The sequence below is a fragment of the Heterocephalus glaber genome, unplaced genomic scaffold (assembly GCF_053883595.1).
Source record: "Heterocephalus glaber isolate CG9 unplaced genomic scaffold, H.glaber_assembly_v1.0 deba00000768, whole genome shotgun sequence".
NCBI classification, from domain to species: domain Eukaryota; kingdom Metazoa; phylum Chordata; class Mammalia; order Rodentia; family Bathyergidae; genus Heterocephalus; species Heterocephalus glaber.
In genome coordinates, this window is record NW_028258162.1 from 4,646,131 (window position 1) to 4,666,368 (window position 20,238).

Genomic DNA, 20,238 nt, shown 5'->3' on the forward strand with positions numbered 1-20,238 from the left:
TAGGAGTAAATGGCTTTGAATATGGCAGGAGGGTTTTTTTTTTTAATATATAAAAGAAGTACAAGTAAGCTTTGAAAGCAGAATTTAGAGAGCTGTAGATGCTCTTTGAGAGAGTTTTCATTTTGTCAGGTAGATAGAAAAAATAAATACAAACAGTGATCTGATCAGAATCGATTTTTATGACAACTCAGTACCTGTATGCGGGGTGGATATATTTTGATGATGGGTGAGTGATCTTTCTATGGAGAAATTCTTGGATCCTCTTTGCATAAATTAGGGCTGAAAATGAAGTGAAGTTAAAGTGGAGTGAGTTAGGATTTGCTTAAAAAGATAAGTGGGAGAGAAATGAATTTAATATAAATCAGAATCATCAGTGTACATTTCTGTTGTTTTGAGAATGTAAAATAATTTAGAAACAAAAACAAACCAACAAACAAAAGAATATGTAATGTTACCATGCAAAAAAAAAAACCACTTTATTTTTTGTTGAGTTTACTCTCGGAGTTTTTCAGAATATGTATAAATATATAAAGTTTACATTTCACAAAAATGGAATAAAAATACACAATGTTTTGTTACAATTTTAGGACTTGAAAAATGAAGAGAATTAAAAACAGCTTAAGTCAGTGCAGAAATATATATGTATTTCCATGGAAGGGAGATACAGGTGAGACTTAAGCAATCAGAAGCCAGCTTCTTGTAAAGTTTGGCCTGGCTGTGGAAGCTGGTAACTCCACCTCCCTACAGTTAAGTGGCTAGGACAGCTCAGTTCTGCGGAAGGTCAAGCTTAGACTGATGAAGCCATAGTACAAGAAAAGAGTTCAGCTGGTTGAAACAGCAAGGGATGTTTCATATCTCCATGAGAAAAGTCAAATCTGAAGGGCAAGTTACAATATTTCATCACACCTAAGATATCATTGATTGAAAAATTCACTATCTCTATGTGTGCCACTAAAAAAAGAACTTACTAAGTAAATTCTGGCATGCTGCTGATTATGATATGCACCTCCTGTTTTAGAAATGTTAAAATATGAAGAGTATATGTCTTGTAATCAGTGACACGTAATACACGGCTCCCCAGCATGACCAGGAATGGAGGTCTCTCCATGGCTTCTCTCCGCATCCTTGGCATGCTGGCCCCTCTCTCTTCATGATGGCAGGCTAGGAAAGTTGTAGGTGTCACATTCAATCAAGATAATACCCAATTTCTCCTTGTTTTGTGGCCCTTTATCAATTAGGACCCTTTTCTTGGGAGCCCTTCCGGCCCCCAGCCACCTTGGATTCCTCCTGATAGAGAACCCGTGTAGTAGGGCGTTCACATGCAGGCTTGGAGACTGAGTACTCGGGACTCGGATGCTAACTTTTTTCACTTAACTACCTGGGTAACCTTGGAAGAGCTTCCTCATTCCCCTGTGCTTCATTTCTTTCATCTAAAAAGGGTACAGTTGTGGTACCTACGTTATAGGATTGATGTGAACTTCAGTGAATTAATACATGGGCAGCATTTAGATCCATGTCAGACATTGTGTGTGTAAGGTGTGATTATTACAATTGATAAGTTAGAAAAGCCCAATACATGTTGTAATCACAATTTTTATCTAATACTGGATGAAAACCCTGGTAGGTATGGGTTTTATGTCACTCTTTGGGGTTCACTTTTGGCTGTTCTGCATTCTTACAGAAACATGGAAATACAAGCATTCACAACTACATACAGTACAATATTTTTCCAGCACTGACATAGTCTCTTCCAAAAGAAGATATGAAACTTTCTAGCTGTGATAGCAATTCACTCTGAAACTGTCATAGTTATTTTATAAATGAAGTTAGCAATAAAAGATGGATTGTGCTCATTTTCCTTAAATAATAGGATACCTATTTGTGGGTTTGGAGGGAGAGCGTTCATATGGAGAAAGATTGTGTTCTCCTAACGTCTTTGGTTCCTAAGTTTTGGCAGCAATTAGCACCATTTATGATAGCAGAGTTTCCCAGTCTTAGGTCTCAAATTCATTCCAGTCTATTTGATTTTCAGTTCGGATAGCCAGAGTCAAATGCAAGGGATCCGCATGCAAAGTGGCAACAGGAGGAACAAAAACCACTATGGACTGAATACCCATAAAGCAGAGCAGTGATAAAGTCTGAAAGTTAGGAACATTGGAGGTTTTTGCTTTTTAATGAATTAATGTTAATAATTGTTGATTCATCCTTGTCTTCTTCTATCCATAAATATGCAGGCCGACTGTGTGGTGATTGTGGGAGGGAAAATAAGGGACGCGGGGAAATGGATGGATGACGTCTGTGACAGCAAGAAAGGCTACGTATGCCAGACACTGCCAGGTGAGTCCTGCCTGGCCGGCCTGCCTGGACGCGGTGGATTTCGAATGAGTCTCTCAGATAGGCCGTTGCCTTGATTCTCATTTTAGTCTGTGTGAGCCTGTGACAGATGAAAGGGCCGATGTTTCCTTGACTTTAAACATGAGTCTGCTTCCTTAGCACTACAGAAAGTTTTGAACTTTGGGTAGATCAAATTTCGAATTAAAACATTTCCTAGTTTTGTTAGAAATGTGAAATATTTGCCTACTTGTACTTTTTTTTAAAGTGTCAGCATAGGAGTGGACTCATATAATGTGAGAACCATTGGCATGAACTGTCATACAAGCCTTGTCATTTGTCCTATGTTCTTTTTGTTTTGTTTTGAGACAGGCTGACACTGTGTGTTTCCGGCTAAACTCAAACTCACAGAGATTCTCCTGCCTTAGCTTCCTGCGTGCTGGGCTTTCAGGCATACGCCACACTGTCTGGCTTGTTCTATGTTCTGTGTCTTAAAAAATGTAGATATCTAACTTGAGTTTCTCTTTACATCTTAGAAATCCTGCATATGATTACACAAAATTAAACAGAACATGTGGGTATTTACTGTGAATCAATATTATGCTTGTGTAAAGTTTGTTTCTAGTGAAACTAGAACAATGATGTCCAGCTACACAAAAGAGTCAGAAATTAAAAAATGGATTAGAGGTGAGGGTTGAGGGTGGGAAGGTGTCACCCTGAATACTGTTCTCAGAGCATGAGTGGGTCAGAAGATTCTTTGCTATCTCAGATCAAACAGATATCTTGACACTTTCTGGAGAATCAGGGACCTGATGTGAACTCATGACAGGAACTGGAAATCACTAATGTGCCTTTCAGATGATTGAAAAGTACTGCAGAGTTCTTACCTCCCTAACCCCAAACCCAGTCCTAGCCATGTTGCTGTCTCTTTATAGTCTGCCTTCCATATCCACCACCTCTACATCCTTGGATTCAACCAGTTACAAATTAAAAATATTTAGAAAAACCCCTTCCATCTGTATTTGTACTGAACATATCCAGACTATTTGAGTCACCATTCTCTAATCAATACAGTGTAATTATTATTTATATAGCAGTTACATTGTAGTAGGCACTGTAAGTAATCTAGAAATGATCAAAGGGTTACAGGAGGATGCATGCATGAGTACTATTCCGTTTTTATTCAATTGTTAATTTTTTATTTAACTTTTTAGCTGATGCATAAAAATCTTCAAACTCGTACATGTTAATAGGGTATCGCGTGATGTTTTGATAGATGTATCCCCTGTATAATGTCTAAATTAGGTTCAGAGCTGTTTTATACAAGAGACTTGAGCAGCTGGAGATTTGAGGGTCTGAGCAAGGGGAAGGCTGTTCTGGAGCCCATCTCCCCATGGACCTCAAAGGACCCTTGCATCGGGGTCCAGTGCCCCTGGGCTGCCATGATACCAACTTGCATGGGCTGCGGACGGCCGGACGCTTCCCAGAATGAGTGTGATGCACATGCCTGTTTAAAATCTTTTCTCCTAAACATCTGCAATACACTCTCCTGCGATGCTTAATAACACCGGAAATGTTTTAAGGATCTAAGAGTCACATTGTTAAAATGAAAAAACGGCAGCGTATAAAATTGTACAAAATATAAATTATCAAAGAACACTATCAATTCCCCCCTTTAAAAAGAATGACAAAAATTCTAAGGAAGGGCATCCAAATGGGAATGTGCTGTTCCCCTCAAATAGTGGGACAAAGGCGGACCTTAGGTCCTTCATTTTGGTTTTCTGCATTTTTTGAAACATTTATATAATAACTTTAAAACATGTATATGTTTATTACATAATATATTTTATTATATACAATATATATTATAACTTAAAGAAATTTCTTTTTTTGTAGTATTGGGGATTGAACCCAGGGCCTTCGCACTGAACTACATCCCCAGCCTTTTTAAAATAATTTTTTTTATTTTGAGACAGGGTCTTGCTAAGGCACTAAATTGCCACACAAGACTCAAATTTGCAGTCCTCCTGCCTCAGCCTTCCAGAGTGCTGGAATTACAGCACCACTGCACCCAGTAGGAAACACTATTTTTAAAAATATATAGAATATTGTGCTTGCTTCGGCAGCACATATACTAAAAAATATATAGAATATATTCTTTGCTGAAAAGCTAGAAAATATAATAAAGTCAGAAAGAAAAGAAAAAGTTGCCACCTAGAAACAACCTGTCAACATTTCAGGTTTTTTTCCCCTTCTATGTATTTTCTGTGAAGGATTTTATGAATAAGCAAATTGGGTAGAGCTAAGTTTCCTAGTCATATATAGCTTTCTGTGAAACTACCTTGTTTTTTCTTTTTTTAAAAACTTTACTTCAAGCCTCATTTGCCACTGTAATGGTCCCCAGGTTTTCTGATGGCAGTCAGTCAAGTCCAGACCTTCACAGCTGGAACTCCATGAGGCAGTTTCTCCCAAACCGTGACATTTTAAGGGTCCTGTCCTGCTCTCTCGGGCTAATGATATCTTTCCAACACAAGGGGGCAGCAGGAGCAGGAGCAAGGGAGGCTGAAATGAATTCACTATTAATCAGGCACAGCCAAAGAAAGTTGAGCTGTCTGTGGTATCAGAAGGAGCCAGATGTTAGATTGGATTAGGATAAAGTGGAACAGGGCAGAGGGGAAAAATTGCCCAAGGAGAAAAATTGGCAAGCAAAGCTATCTAGAAGTCTAGGCTAAGGGCTACTTTTCTATAAAGAGCCACATGGTAAATGTTTCAGGTTGTGTGGGGCGCACCGTCTGTGGGTACAATTCAACTCTGTCTTCGTCGTAGACAGTTATAGACAATATGTAAGCAAATGCCTGTGGCTGTGTTCCAATAAAACTTTATTTATGGACACAAATTTGAATTTTATATAATATTTACAGTGTCCAGAAATATTATTCTCAATCCCCTTCCCCCAACCATTTAAAAGCCATTGGTAACTCATGGGTCAGATTTAATCCTCTGGTTGGTCACTTACCTCTGCCCTAGGGCACCAGCTAAGGCAAACAGAAACAAGCTCTGGTTTAGTGTCTTGATTAAATGGCATGGAGTTGGGCATGGACATAAAGCAGTGATTAGAAACCCATGCTAGGGCGTTCAGGAGGAAAGGTATAAAGCCGAAGTGGCTTGGACTTAACCAGGCTCCAGCTCCTGGGTCAGTTTGGATCGGCGATGGCGGACTGAGGTGAACACAGGAAGTCATCTATCTGTAAGATGGACTTGAGATCAAGGTTAAGTGAACCAAGGACATGTGTGTGTGTGTGTGTGTGTGTGTGTGTGTGTGTGTGTGTATGTATGTGATTTCATTCCAACCTGTGCATGTTTTGGAAAAGCATTACTTACAGTGGGGAGCAAAACAGGTACAAACAGCTGCAGTTATGAGTGGAGTGAAACAAACAGAGAGAGGAAGGCTGTTCTTGACTTGAAACTTGGCAAAGGTAGAAGAATAGAGATTCACAATACAAGATGACAGATAGTCTTTAATTTTTAGAATTAAGCTGTGACATTTCATTTATCCAGATACTACATAACAATGAATTTGTAACAGTTATATTTTAGTTTAGAATCTTTATCAAATATGTACCTTACCCTCCCTTATAGATTAAAAATCATTCAGTCAGGCATGCTGACTAAAAAATAGTTTGTTCTTTAATGTAAAATGGTTCATAAAAATATTTTTATCATTTGATAGTTTGGATTTATGCTATTCTGGTTATTTTGCTAGTGGGTGAGACATAGTAGTTATATACTCATGGTTCAATTAATATTTATTGGTAATGCTAATGGAAATAATCTATTCTTTCCAGATCCTTCCTTGCCTAATTCTCCAACAACAGCTCCAGCAGGTGGCTTTATTAAATATGGTGGAAGCAGCTATTCACTCATGAAAAATAAATTAACATGGGATGAAGCAGAGAAATATTGCAAGAGTTATACTTCCCTTATTGCTAGCATTCTGGATCCCTATACAAATGCATTTTTGTGGTTAAAAATGCAGCCATTTAATGTACCTGTGTGGATCGGCCTGAATAGTAACTTGGTAAGATGCTGGAAAGAGACACAACTTGACTTGCATTGTGGTTGAATATGATTTTCCTGTCCATCCTGCTGAACAGTTATGTGGAAGGAACTCTGTTGAGCAATGTGAATGGTACTAACATGAAAACGCCCAACCTTTCAAGGGACCGGTGCCTTCAAGGATCTAGTAAGCTAGTGATATGTGTCAGAAGTCAACCTAGGAATTATATAACTGCTCTTGAGTATTAAAATTATATGCTGAATCTAAAAGTTATATTATTTGCTTATTTCTTTCCAGTGTCATGATTACAAGAAGGGCATGGGAATCAAGAAAGGAGTTAGAGGCATCATTAGTGGGTGTTGAGGATGCTTTGATTTTTTGTGACAAGCTCTTCTAGAGTTGACAGGTCCTGAAAGTGTGGAACTTCCATGCATGTATGACGAGTAGCTCACTGCCGTCGATTCCCTGTATTCCATGACAGAGAAAGGAAGGCTGGTAACGCATGGTGTGAAGTGAGGGTTGAAGCCTGGAACGAAGTGGTGATAGAATTGCCAAATTAGTCCTAAAATGAGCCTTCTCTGATGCTTCATGAACCATTTATCCTTCCTCTGTGCATTCATCTAGCTAGTGAATCAGCAAACTTACAAACTGCAAAAATAAGAGGTCTCAGTAGGCAACCAAGAGACAATAGCAGAAGTTTTAATGAGAGATATATAGAGAATATTTATTATTGGAGGAGCGAAATGGGACAGTTGAGCTAAGGAGAGGCTCACGTTTCTCTGAGAAAGTCAACCTTTTCAGAAGTACTGTAGTCTAGGATGGTAGAACATAATGAAAGAATACCAAGAAAGAAAAGCATCGAAGGGGCAAAACTGGTAAGTAGATTGTTGTCAGATTTTATAGAGCTCCTAATGCCCTGATGCAGAGATAGAGACTTACACGTTATACAATTAGTATTTCCTAAGTAAGAAAGTGAATATTTTAAAGGAAGTAGTTCTATAATGATTTCTGGAACTAAGCATAAGCAAGGCATTTTTATGTCTCTGTTGACTATTTTTGATCATTGATTTGTTCGATTATTCATTTTCTTATGAATGTGTTCACAATTCTCCTGTGAGTTTCAGGTAGGCTTTTATTTATTGTAAGATTAAATAGTTTTTCATACTACCAATATTGATGACTAAAACAGTACTGTTATTTTCCCATGTCTGTAGATTTCATGATTATGCAGGCATTATTTGATTAAACATGGAAGAACACAAAATGAATTCTAACTTGAGATAAACACATGCTTTTAATTTTTCTCATTGAGTGGTTATTGTCTTGGTAAATTAAATGATGCAGTTAAAAAGGTAGAAAATATTTGAATTTTTTAAAAATTTAATTATCTCTGGTTTATGTTTTATATACCACCTGCTCTTATGTATAATATGTAGAAATATGTTTCAAATTGTTAAAATGATATTTACTATATTATTGATAAATATTCATGTTATCAATTACTTTGTATGTAGCCATAAATTTGACTTAATTTTAATGAGAAAGTAAGTGAGCCAATGGAGTGAAACAACCAGTTTAATATACATATTTTATTTGCTATGAAATCAAACTTTCCCTTGGCCCTGAAAAACATAAGAAAAAAGAGTTGCATGGTTGAAGACATAGACTTTTTAGCTGGTATTATTTTAAAATTGTTCCCAAGGATGCATTCCTAGGGATCTCCAAGAAATAACCTTTTTTGGGGGGGGGGTACCGGAGATCGAACTTGGGACCTTGCGCTTGCAAGGCAAGTGGCGGTCCATTTTTAAGAAAGGGTGCTTTCTTTCACTGAATTTGAGTTGGTACATGTGATTTATAATATTCTTTTTATTCACAGATATTTAAGACACTGTGTTGAACCCCATAGCCTTAAAATGTACTCTTTAGTCTCTGCTAGGTTCTTCTGGTACTTTCTAAATGAGTCAAAACCCTATGTTTATGGTCATTTTTGTTCCTGCAGACCAACAACGACTACACTTGGATCGATAAATGGAGGATGAGGTACAATAACTGGGCAGTGAATGAGCCCAGGGTGAAATCAGCATGTGTTTATCTGGATGTTGATGGTTTCTGGAAGACATCATATTGCAATGAAACTTTTTATTTTCTCTGCAAGAGATCAGATGGTAATTGGATACAGAGCAACAATTGAGGGATTTGAAATTTTCTGAATAAGTTACTACACACCACTGGCAATGTTAAAGAGTGATGTAGCTATCTTGGGTGGCTAAGAAGAAATCAAAACATTCGTTTGACTAACTTGGATATAGATTTAGATACAGATATAGAGCTGTATAGATACATGTCAAAATAATGGAGATAGTAAGTTTTCTTTATTTCTGGAGTTTATTTTCTCTTCATAAATCTGTGCATGCTGGTATTGAGGTTGTCCTCTGAATCCATAATGACAGATTACCCAAGAAATTCTGCTCCCTTTCAGTAGAAACAGCACATTTGTATTAATAGAATCCTATCCGAATTCATGTAATTTCTTCAGACTAGCAGATATTATGGACACTGTCCTGGAATCCTAACTATAATATTTAGTAATATCATAGATGCCATTATTCGCTAAGAAGAATATATAGGGTTTAGGGCCACAGAAAAGGAAAAGAGTGACTTGGAATGAAATTCCTTTGTAAATTATTTTGAGACTTTTAAAAACTTATAACATCCTTACAAATATTAATAGATCTACAGCTTTACATTTTGACTGTGATTGATTACTGCTATGTCATGGTGTATTCTATTGCAATATATTTAAAATGGTAAAGAAGATAAAAACCCTATAATAAAAATAGTGGATTTAGTGGTTCCACGGCCTGCCTTGCAAGCACAAGGACCCAAGTTCGATCCCCAGTACCAAAAGAAAAAAAAAAGGTGGATTCAAGTGGTAAACATTGGAAGCTTTTAAAAATAATGATAGTTGATATCATTTTCTTCAGCTGTGAAAATATTACTCCCCATCACAATGACACTTCCAGTTTTGCTTTATTTTCACAGAGATTCCAGCCACTGAACCGCCACAGCTGCCCGGCAGGTGTCCAGAGTCAGAGGTCAATGCGTGGATTCCTTTCCACGGTCACTGCTACTACATTGAATCTTCATTCACAAGGAACTGGGGTCAAGCTACCCTGGAATGCCTCCGCATGAGTAAGTGCCACCTTTCCCAAAAGAACACACACAGCTGTCCATTCCGCAGTCCCATGACGCTAATAGTTGTACGTGTAAAATACAAGGAGTGTAAAATATCAGTTTATTTTTAATGATTTTTTTTGTAATAAAATAATATTAGGCTCTGCAAAAACAACGTCTAGCATTGTAAAGTAACGTAAACATTCATGTAAAATTCATGTACAAAACAATAATTTGCTGAACAAGTCTTTCTGCCCTAATGTTCTAAGTTGTTATGATTTTCATCCTCGGTTATCTCGTTTTTTACTAGCTTTTTATAACTGATAAGCTCAGTTTTTAACCAAAAACCATCTTATTTCACTAGCAGGTAAACTGGATTTTACATCTAGTTATTGTATTTGTAAAGAAAACCAGAAACAAAACTCAAATACACATGACATACATGAATGATTTTCCCTCTGAGATAGCAAATGTCAAATAACGGTAATTTTCAGGGTGCATTTTAAAGCCTCTTCGTTAAATCTCACCCAATATTTTACTGAATTATTTTAAATATATTTTATATGTATTTAACCCTCACTCAGGGTTCTTCATCCAATAGTGGAGTGAAAGGATTATATTCTCATTTAGGTTCATTCAGAAGTCAGCTTTAACTTTTAACTTTGTTCTCTGCATCAGCTGAAGTCTGCTTTACTAGTTTTTGGTTCATGTAATTTTGGGCTCTGTTGTCAGGTTCATATATATCTATACCTACAAAATTTTCCTGATGAATTGAAACTATCATTTCAGAATGTCTTCATTGTCACTAGAAATAATTTTTGTCTAAAAGGCTGTTTTGTCTAATGTTAGTATAGCTTCTCCAGCTCTTTTTAAGTTATTGTCTACATAGCAGCATATCTTTTTCCATGCATTTATTTATTTGTTTATTGGTACTAGGGATTGAACTCGGGACCTTGCGCTTGCGAGGCAGGTGCTGGAACCACTGAACTAAATCCCCGGCCCTCCATGCTTTTATTTTTACCTGTTTGTGTCTTTGGATCTCAAGTGTGTCTTTTATTTTATAATAAAAATACAGTTACAGAAAACATATAGTTAAATCTTTCTAATTAATTAATCTGAATATTCTATGAACTTCCATTTTAATTAGAGTGTTTAATCCAGTGAAATTACTGATAAAGACAATATGTCTAAGTGCATCTCTTATTTTGCCATTTTTTCCCTACATGTTAAATCAAGGAGCATAGTTAGTATCTTGTGGCGATTACAACAAACATCTTAATTTGCAACAATCTAGTTCAGATTCATACAAGTTTAATTTTAATTGTGAACAAAAGATTTGCTCTTTTTTTGGGGGGTGGTACTGGAGATTGAACTTGGACCTTGCACTTGCAAGGCAGGCAGTGGAACCACTGAGCTAAATCCCCAGCCCCAAGATCTGCTCTTATATAGCTCTATTCTCCTGTCCTCCACAGTTATTGTCTTAAGAAACCTTTTTATATGTTACATACCCATTGAGACAGATTTATAAGTACTGATTTATGAAGTTGCTTTAAATTAGGATACAAAAAAGTTATAAAGAAAATACACTCATATTGTTTTCTGTATTTACATATGTAGTTACCTTTCCTGGTGGCATTTATTTTATCTATATATCTATCTATCTATCATCTATCTATCCATCTATGTTCTTTATTTTCTCATGTAAATTTGAGTAGCTCTCATGTGCCCTTTTATTTCAGCCTGAAGGATTCTCTTTAGTGTTTATTGTAGTAACAAATTCACTTTTGTTCATTTAGGAATGTTTTAGTTTTTCTTTTATCTTTGAAGGTTGGTTTTTCCAGATAGAAAATCCCTGGTCAACAGTCATTTTCTTGCAGCCTTTTAACCATTTTATCTGATTTCTTCCTGAACACATGGTTTCTGGTTAAAAATTAGTGTTAAGTTTCTGTACATCATGAGTTATTTCACTCTTGCTGATTTTAAGGCTCTTTATTTTTTAACAGTTTGATTATGATCTGTTTAGGTGTGGTTCTCCCAGATGTGATAGACACAGATGTTTTTATGTGCCTAGGGCTACTAAATCTCCCAGGGTTTGCTAAGGGCTCTGTCTAGGATGTGCTTTTACCACTCATCCAGGCAGTTGGAAACTCTAACTTAGCCTTCATTGTCCTGCTTTTGCAGAACTCCAGGGTCAAATAGAGGGAGAGCTTCGGACCTTCTAGGTCTTTCTCAGGCATGCGCACAGCTAGAGCATGTATGCATCTTATTGTGTTTCCATGACCTGCTAGTTCTCTACTAATGTATCAGTGCTTTTGAAAATCCCTTATAGGTATTTCATTCCCCAGCTTTTGCATTTCAGTTTTTTTGTTAGCTTATTGTTTTCCCCAGCTTCTTTCACTTCCTTAGGTAATTGCCACTGATAGTTTTCGACAAATACTCCTAAGAAAAAGTTGATCTGCAGTGAGGGACTTTTGAATCAGGTCAAATAAAGACATGCTTTGTAAGTGGACTTATCTAGGGTACTATCAGGTGCTGAAATAATGGAAATTCTTTGAGAATGGAGCTTGGAAAGAGTTCCAGCCACATTCTGACCCCTGCAGTGGCATCCAGGCTGCTGGTTTTCACTGTGATTGTGGGGCTGTTTACAGAATACCACAGAGCTAGTGAGAAGGCAGTGGGATTCAGACAAGTTAAAATAGCACAAAACCTGCTGTCATTACCAAGATTGAATTGTTTTTCTTGCACAACTGCTTCTTGGATTCTTACAAACCTCTAGTTAATTTTCAGCATTCTGAAGAAGTTAATTTTGACAAAAATTGATTTTAACACACTTGCCGGTATTCTCATTGGTTTTATAAAGGAAAGCATTTTCGGAAGTACTGCTCTGCCGTTTCTGATGATGTCATAGAAAGTCTGTTTTTGAGTTAATTGAAAATGTTTCTTTCATGTCGTAAAGTGTATGTTAAAAATTTACAATGCATATGTAAAAAACTTGTTTTTAATTATAGATCATGGAATTATCTGATCAATACATGATTCTCATTTTATCAAAATATGTCACAAATACTTTGAAATGGCTAGTGTCTATGAATTAGACATTGTCTTAGTTCCTATTCTCGTTGCTGAGACAAAATACTCAACTTCTAAAGTTAGAGGAGGAAAGGTTTATTGGGCTCACGGTTTGTGGAGGTTTCAGTCCATGGTCGGCAGTCTCCAAGGCAGGGTGACATGGCAGAGGAGCATCATAGTGTGGGCAGAAGGCGGCAGAACACCAGTAGCGATGGCAGTGGCCCTCTTTCTGTCTCTTGTATTCCATCCAGGCTACCCACATTAGGGCAGGTAGCACTCACACCCAGAGTGGGCACCCTTCATTACAGCATCCCATCCTTAATCCCAGCATCACACACCCTAGACCCAGCCACCTCGAAATGCCCACCTCTGACTGCATGAGCCTTTGGGAGACATCTAGACACAGCCCATAATAGATACAAATGGCCAGTGTCTATGAAATATATTTACTATTGGATTATATAATTATGCAGAGAAAACAGCTAGCAAGGGAATGAGCCAGAACACAGTAATAGGGGATGTAAGCACCTGGCTAAGTATAGGCCCTCAAGATTCAGACTGTCTGGGTCATCACCTAACTCTGCTCTGCTGGTGGACATTAGCAATTTCCTGAGCTTAGTCTGTGCTTTAGTTTCCCCACCTGTAAGATGATCTGACAATAGTCAATGAGGTCCTGTCAAAATTTAATGGAATAATGCTTGTAAAGACCAAAGCAAAATCTAGTGGCATGAAATGTTTAAAATATATTAGTTATTATTAAAGAGCTGTAGATTTTTACTGTAAAAGTCTGATGCTGACTATATTTCATGTCAACTCCACAGCTGTCTGACTTGTGTTCCAGTTTTCTCTTTTCACTTTGAATGGTTCTGTACATAACTGCTGGATTAATACTCCTATAGTATATTGTATTATTCTGCTGCCCCGCAAAACTAAGTGTTCTTTACCATCTTTGCCATTGATCTAAATACCAGTCTCCTGCAGTGAGGCTTAACCTAATTCTTTTTGTTTGTTTGTTTGTCCCATTGACCAGATTATGATGATTCTCCAGCCAAATCAAACCATCCCTGTTCTAAAAGAAGTTCGGTGCTGTCCTCCATCTTTGTGTTTAATTACTGTTGTCTGGAATCAGTTTCTGTTCCTGCTATATAAAGTTGTGCTCTTCTCTACTTAAATTCCCTTTCTGCCATTCTCCGCATCAGTTGCTTCGGCTACATGAGTGTTTGACATGACCATAGCCTTATCGCACCTATTTCCCCGTTGCATTCCTTTGTACTCCCCATTTACTGCAGACCAGTGAGCCACAGCATCATTGAGTCTCTTTATATCTCACTTGTGCTTGGATATTTGGCAGGAACTCATTACGTGCTTGTACAAAAAATGTTGCTTAGAAAGCTGTATTTTCACAGTGGATACTGATATTTTGAGAAGACAACATCCACTTATTGAAAGTATCTTCCCCCCTATTTTTTCAGCCCTGGAGACTGAACCCAGGGCATTTGAACTGAATTACATCCCCAGCCCTTTTTAGTTTTTAGTTTTCAGGCAGGGTCACACAAAGATGCTAGGTTGCCCAGGCTGGGCTTGAAGTTGGGATCGTCTTGTTTCAGCCTCCTTAAATGTTGGGCTGATTTTTATTGCTCTTAATATCAATATTGTTTATAAAAATACTTTGGCTACCTCAAGGTCTTTCCATCATATTTGTCCTTTTGTACTTTGCAGATTCCTACCTGGTTTCCATTGAAAATGCTGCTGAATCCAGTTTTATTTCATACCTAGTTGAACCTCTTAGAAGTAAAACCAATTTTTGGATAGGATTGTTCAGAAATGTTGAAGGTAATTTTTGAAGAGCCATTTTTAAATTGTAAATATTTAAAAATGTTATATATAAAGCAAGGTTTCAGTTCCAGAAAGTCTTAAGTAATGATTAATCTGTGATGAGTTTGAAAATTCAAACTCATTTTTATTTCAGATAAAAACTGGAAGTTTAAATGACTCACATATTTTATTATTCTCAAACCTGCTAATTAAAAACTTCTAAGAAGACTATTTAAGGATCATTTTCCATTTTTTTTGCCAGAATGAAAAGGCTAGGGAAGGATAAGTATAAATATTTGTAAAATTAGAAATAAATTTTCAAACTAAAACTATATAATAAACATTCTTGTTGGTTTCCTTCCCTGCAGTAAGTCGTTATAATCTTGGTTGTTAAAAATCAACTTGTAAACAACTCTTAATTATAGTAAAAACTGATATGCTTAGAAATTTTGTGCCAATAAGGTGGACTTAAGATAAGTTATTTTTTTAATAGCAAAACACTTACTGGCACATTTTAGACATACATAATGATAACACTCATCCTAGGAAATCTGCACCTGTGCACGATACCCCCCCCCAGCCTCTTAAGATGGGTTATTTTTAACTTTTGCTTTTATTGGTTTTATTTGATGATCAGGAAAGTGGTTCTGGATAAACAACAGTCCATTGTCCTTTGTCAACTGGAACTCGGGAGAACCCTCTACTGAGCGAAATGATTGTGTAGCTTTGACTGCCTCGACTGGGCTTTGGACTAATATTCATTGTTCTTCCTACAAAGGATTTATCTGTAAAAGACCAAAAAGTAAGAAGTTTGTTGCACGGTACACGTGTTCACAGGTCCCCATTTCTTTCAGACAGTAAGATACCAGGTGTGGGATTACACAGGTGCACTGCAAGCCTTTGTCAAGCTTTCCCTTTATCGGTGGAAAATCCACTCCACCAAGTCCATTGTTGCCTACAGCTGTGAGTGAGTGAAGGGTGTGCTCTGCCTGCCTTACTGACACAATGAGTTTGGTTATCAATACTTTCATAATGGGATATCCTTGAATATAGATTTGCTGAATTGCAAGCAGTTGGGACTAGGCATCTATGAAGCCTTACTGTGGCAGGGAGAAGCAGAAGAGGCCAGGGCTGGAGAGGCCTCAGAAGTGATTGTGGAGTAAGTCATGTAGGGCCAGCTGGGTCTCCATCTGAGAGAGAGTGAAAGACCACGCCAAGAAGAGGGAGTGGAGAAATTAATAGTGTGAAATGCTCACAGTGCGGCCTGAAATAATATGTCATTGCCATTTTATTCTTCCTAAGAGAGAAAGTTATTAATGTGATAGAAACTAAATGAAATGAATCCGATAAGCAAGTTGTGTTTCCTCAGTAGGTCTTATTAGATTTGTAGCCTTCTTTAACTCTCTTTGAACATTTTACAGGCTCTGGGGCAACGTTACAGTTTTATTTTACTTGTTACACAAATGACTTCTACACCTCAGGTTTCAGTAGGCCAATTTCAAAACCCTCAACCCAGAATAGTTCACTCATGGATAGGTTGAGTAGGTTTTTAAAAAAGTATCAGTGCTCAAGTGCAACTTGGCGGATCACATTTTCAGCTCTTGCAATGTATTCGAAGTCACTGTATAGTTGTAGGTTGCTGCCATCGTGTAGATAGCTAGACAGATGGAAGATGGACAGACAGCTAAATGTACAGACCTTTTCTGTGTCTATCCCTCCAGCTCTGCCTGTCCGTCTATCCATCTATCTCTACCCATCCATCCATTGATCCTAACATTCATAATATTATGTTATCATAAGTGAAATATAGAGAATTTCTTATATCTCTGAGGAAATAAAATTTACTATCTACATGCAGTTATTATGGATTTTTATAAATATTTGTGGTTTTTTTACAGTTATTGATCCTGAACCGACTCACACATTAATCACAACAAAAGGTAAGACCGTTATGAAACTTCAAGTTTTAAAAGCCATCATAATCCCTTCCTACTCCTCCTGAACCTTTGGTCGAATTGCTTGAGCTAACTAGCCTTCGTCATTATTGTGTATCATTGTTCCACAGCTGGGTAATGACCTATGAAGAGCAGAGCCAACCGGAAGTTGGGGGTTCTGAGTGGGACCTCCTGGAGTAACCCCAAAGAGAGTCTCAGTATAGTTTATTGAGCTGGGTCTTTTATGGACAGGGTAGGGGGCTAGTGACGGGGTTAGGTGGGGAGACAGGAAGTCGCAGGGCATGAGACTGGGGGCAACAACGGCCGTGTACGTGGCCTCAGCAGTGGGTAGCGAGACCTGTCTTAGCAGAGTAGGCATCGTTCCTGGGCACATTTGGGGGGTGCAGGGTGTAGGCCTAGGCTGTGATTGTTCTCGGAGCTCAGGAATTTGGCCAGGGGGGCAGGGGGTGGGGCACATGGAGCTCAGAGCTCTCATCCCACCTGAAATAATATTTTAGAAAAACAGGACTTGAAATGGGTTGGTGTTTTTGTTTTAAAAGTTGTTAAAGACATTGTTTGCCATTTTTCAAAGCATTATTCTTTGGGAACCCATGGAAGAAATTTCTCTTAGGAATCTTTGTGGGTTTTTTCCATTTTTAGCAAAGTTTATTGTTTGAAGTATAGATGATTTAAATTCAGGAACTAATCCTATATTATTCATATTGTTGGCTGCTAAAAAAAAACTCAGTTGAGATTCATCACTTGCCCATAACCCTTTTATTAATTTAATGATGCAATTTGTTTACTAATTATATTCATGAGTTCACATTTCCACTATTCATATTTTAAAATCCCTTCTTTTCATATCTATATAACATTTATGTTATTTTAAAAATATTATCTCAATGCTACATAATAGATAAAATATTCTTCCAACTTTTAAATAACTGCATGTCATGGAGGGTCTTGTTTTCATGTCCTGCATTTCTGTTTGGAAATGAAGAGAATACTCATGCATTTTAGCTTTTCAGCAAGGTCATTTGTGTTGTTTTCCATCACGTTCAACCCTCTTTCTCCCTCCACTTGTTTGCTAATGATTTTATTTGTTAATAGCTGACTCCAGGAAGATGGAGCCTTCCAAAAAATCTTCCAGCACAGCAGGAGTGCTGGTTGTCGTGGTCCTCCTGATTGTAATGAGTGCTGGGCTCGCTGCCTATTACTTTTATAGGAAGAGACGGGCACAGCTACCTCCAGAAACCACCTTTGAAAATACTCTGTACTTTAACAGTCACTCAAGCCCAGGAACTAGTGATACAAAAGATCTCATGGGAAATATTGAACAGAATGAACATGCAGTTATCTAGTATTGTCATGTGATTTTGTTATATTTGGGTTTCATAAAATTGTAAGCAAAGTTTTAGATTCTGTAATTCAATGTGATTGTTTCTTTTAAAAATTAGGACCACATTGTATTGGTCTGTCCCTTTTCTTTACCTAATTGAAGAAATAATTGCTTATTTTCTAGCCTGGCAAAATGTTTTCACAAAAAAGGAATAGTAATGTTGATGACTACTTTTAAAAATATCTTAGGTGAATACACAAGACCACGATGCCAACATTTCAGCATGATTGATGGGGAGCTAGTGTTGACATCATACCAGTTACAAGAGTTCCAGAAATAATTATCCAAGCTTTGAAATATTTTAAGGAACTCTCAAAGATGATGCCACTAATAAACTGTAATTCAACAATTAGAAGCCCATTTTAACAACAAGGACAGATAGTCATTTTTTTCTTTTACCAGTCTTGACATCACTTCAGTTATTTAGAATTGTATTTTATCCATATGCAGAAGAATAAGGTGGCAGATAATCTTATTTTCCCCTGGCGAGATTTTATAGGCCAAATATTACAAATGTGTTTTTTGTCCTGTTATATGTATATCAGGAAGGCAAAGATGTGAAATAGAAATGTAAATTTGCATAACTGGATGTACTTAGATAATGTGAAATAAACATTAAAGACACGGTTTATTTTTAATAGATTTGTATTTTGGTGATATTATTAAGTGTAAATTTGCTTTAAAATAAGATTTACTTTATATTTTCCTCTCAAATAGCATTATTAGTAGAAGAATGTTTTAAATTGAATTCTTCGTCTGTTTGAAAAAGGTATGTTGCTAGAATACTGTGCATTAAACAAATTTTTTTACCATCATAAATTGTACAGTTTCCCCAGCTCTTGACCTGTAACATCAACTCAACTCATAATTCAAAAGTTGAAAGCTCTCTTGTTGGGAAGTAAGACGCTAAAGATATCTTTCTCTCCCTCCATCAATTCCTTTTTGCTTAAGAATCTTGCTTGAGATAAAGCTTTATGTATATTATGGAGTATCTTGTAGGCCTCACATTCCCACACTGGTACCACCCTGCTAACCCATTCTTTTACTTTCTTCATGAGTAGCACATAGGTGGAAGTTCTTCACCCAGGACCACCGGGCAGGTTTTCCTAGCTGGCATTAAAAGACAAGGAGATGCAAAATGTTGTGTTTATTCGCATGCGTATCTTTTATTGGGGGTGGAAGTGGGTAGCTAAGTTTTTAAGAATGTCCATAATTCAAAAAAAGATTAAGAAACAGCCTTACAATAGGCTTTCCAAGACCCCAATTTAGATAGGTGGCAGGAAACAGGAAATGAAAAGTGTACAATTTTGGGCAAATTTGTTGGGTACAAACAACTCTCTTCTGCACCTTAAATAATAGAAAACAAATTGCTTTTCATTTTCTGAATGTTCCATTTAAAGAATTCCCAATGAAAACAATGGTTACATTGTCAAAACAGTGTATAATGAATTGTACCAAGCAAATAATTGTGCATGTGTGTGTGTATGTGTGTGTGTGTGTGTGAATGTGTGGATTGTGTGTGAGATTCTCTCCTGAAAATACATGGTAGAGTTAGAAATATGGAATAAAGGAGAAATTCACAAAAGAGCATGGTTTATAAATTATTTATACAAGTGTTTTCATTATAATTCAGGGCTGTACTTTCACAGAAAATATTTTGTACTCCAAAGAACACATATCTCAGACTTAAATATCTTATCATTTCAGGAAACAGTGAGTGTTTGACAAGGTTTCTGAGTATTGTATTTCACACTCTCAGATTATCTGCTTGAACATATAATCAAATAGATAAGTCATGTGTATCTACATACCTATCCAATCACAGCTCCAAAATATCAAAGATAGATGCCAGGATGAGGTATTGGGTAGAGAAGAGAAATTTTTGCATTGTTTGTTTTATTCACTTTTTTGGTGTTTGATTATTGTAATTTATTTGTTGCCTTTTCTTTTTCAGCTGGATGTTCTCTCTGAGGGTTAAATGTTTAAGTGCTGTAGCTTTCCTTATTGGCTTTGCATTTCAATTAGGTTTTCATGAGAATCCAGTAGCTAGAAGATAATATAAGGGGGTCTTTTTCTTCAGTGGAGCTCAAATAATGTGACTAGTCTAACCTGAACTCTCAAAATAAAGGTGATGGGCACAGAGACTGGGAGACTCTTGACTCATCTATTTTTTGTCGTCTGTATTCATTCATGTATCTGTTTGTACATTGATCCATTCTTTCATCAAATAAGTCTGTCTGTTGAGCATTTGACATGTGTGCCAGCCATTGAGCTACCCTCTGTAGATTCATATACAGATAACAAGCATTAACTGTTCATAAGCAGTGCAGTCTGGAGTAAGGCACACTCAGGTGGCCAGACACACAAACAGGGCATCTTCCAACAACATGGTGGATACGATGGTAGACCGTGCTGAAGGTCTTCGTGGAGAAGCAAGAGATACAGATTGACTGTCA

At 37.1% G+C, this 20,238-nt stretch overlaps 1 protein-coding gene and 1 long non-coding RNA gene across 3 annotated transcripts in view; both read left to right on the top strand.

Annotated features, from left to right (window-relative positions):
• Mrc1 (mannose receptor C-type 1) overlaps positions 1-18,420 on the top strand; it is a 95,410-nt gene extending 76,990 nt beyond the window's left edge. Inside the window, exons 23-30 of one of the 2 annotated variants that reach the window (XM_004859962.4) lie at positions 2,235-2,337; positions 6,177-6,409; positions 8,388-8,553; positions 9,431-9,580; positions 14,351-14,464; positions 15,084-15,248; positions 16,345-16,386; positions 17,494-18,420. In XM_004859962.4, coding sequence (XP_004860019.1) covers positions 2,235-2,337; positions 6,177-6,409; positions 8,388-8,553; positions 9,431-9,580; positions 14,351-14,464; positions 15,084-15,248; positions 16,345-16,386; positions 17,494-17,744 — 1,224 coding nt within the window. In that variant the 3' untranslated portion in view covers positions 17,745-18,420. The remainder of the gene's footprint in view (positions 1-2,234; positions 2,338-6,176; positions 6,410-8,387; positions 8,554-9,430; positions 9,581-14,350; positions 14,465-15,083; positions 15,249-16,344; positions 16,387-17,493) is intronic. The other variant, XM_087207219.1, reaches the window with a different exon arrangement.
• A 74-nt stretch (positions 18,421-18,494) lies between these two features.
• On the top strand, positions 18,495-19,926 carry LOC147829070 (uncharacterized). The gene is made up of 2 exons (XR_015449657.1): positions 18,495-18,551; positions 19,737-19,926. It is a non-coding gene; the product is annotated as an uncharacterized LOC147829070 (long non-coding RNA).
• The last annotated feature ends 312 nt before the right edge of the window (positions 19,927-20,238 follow it).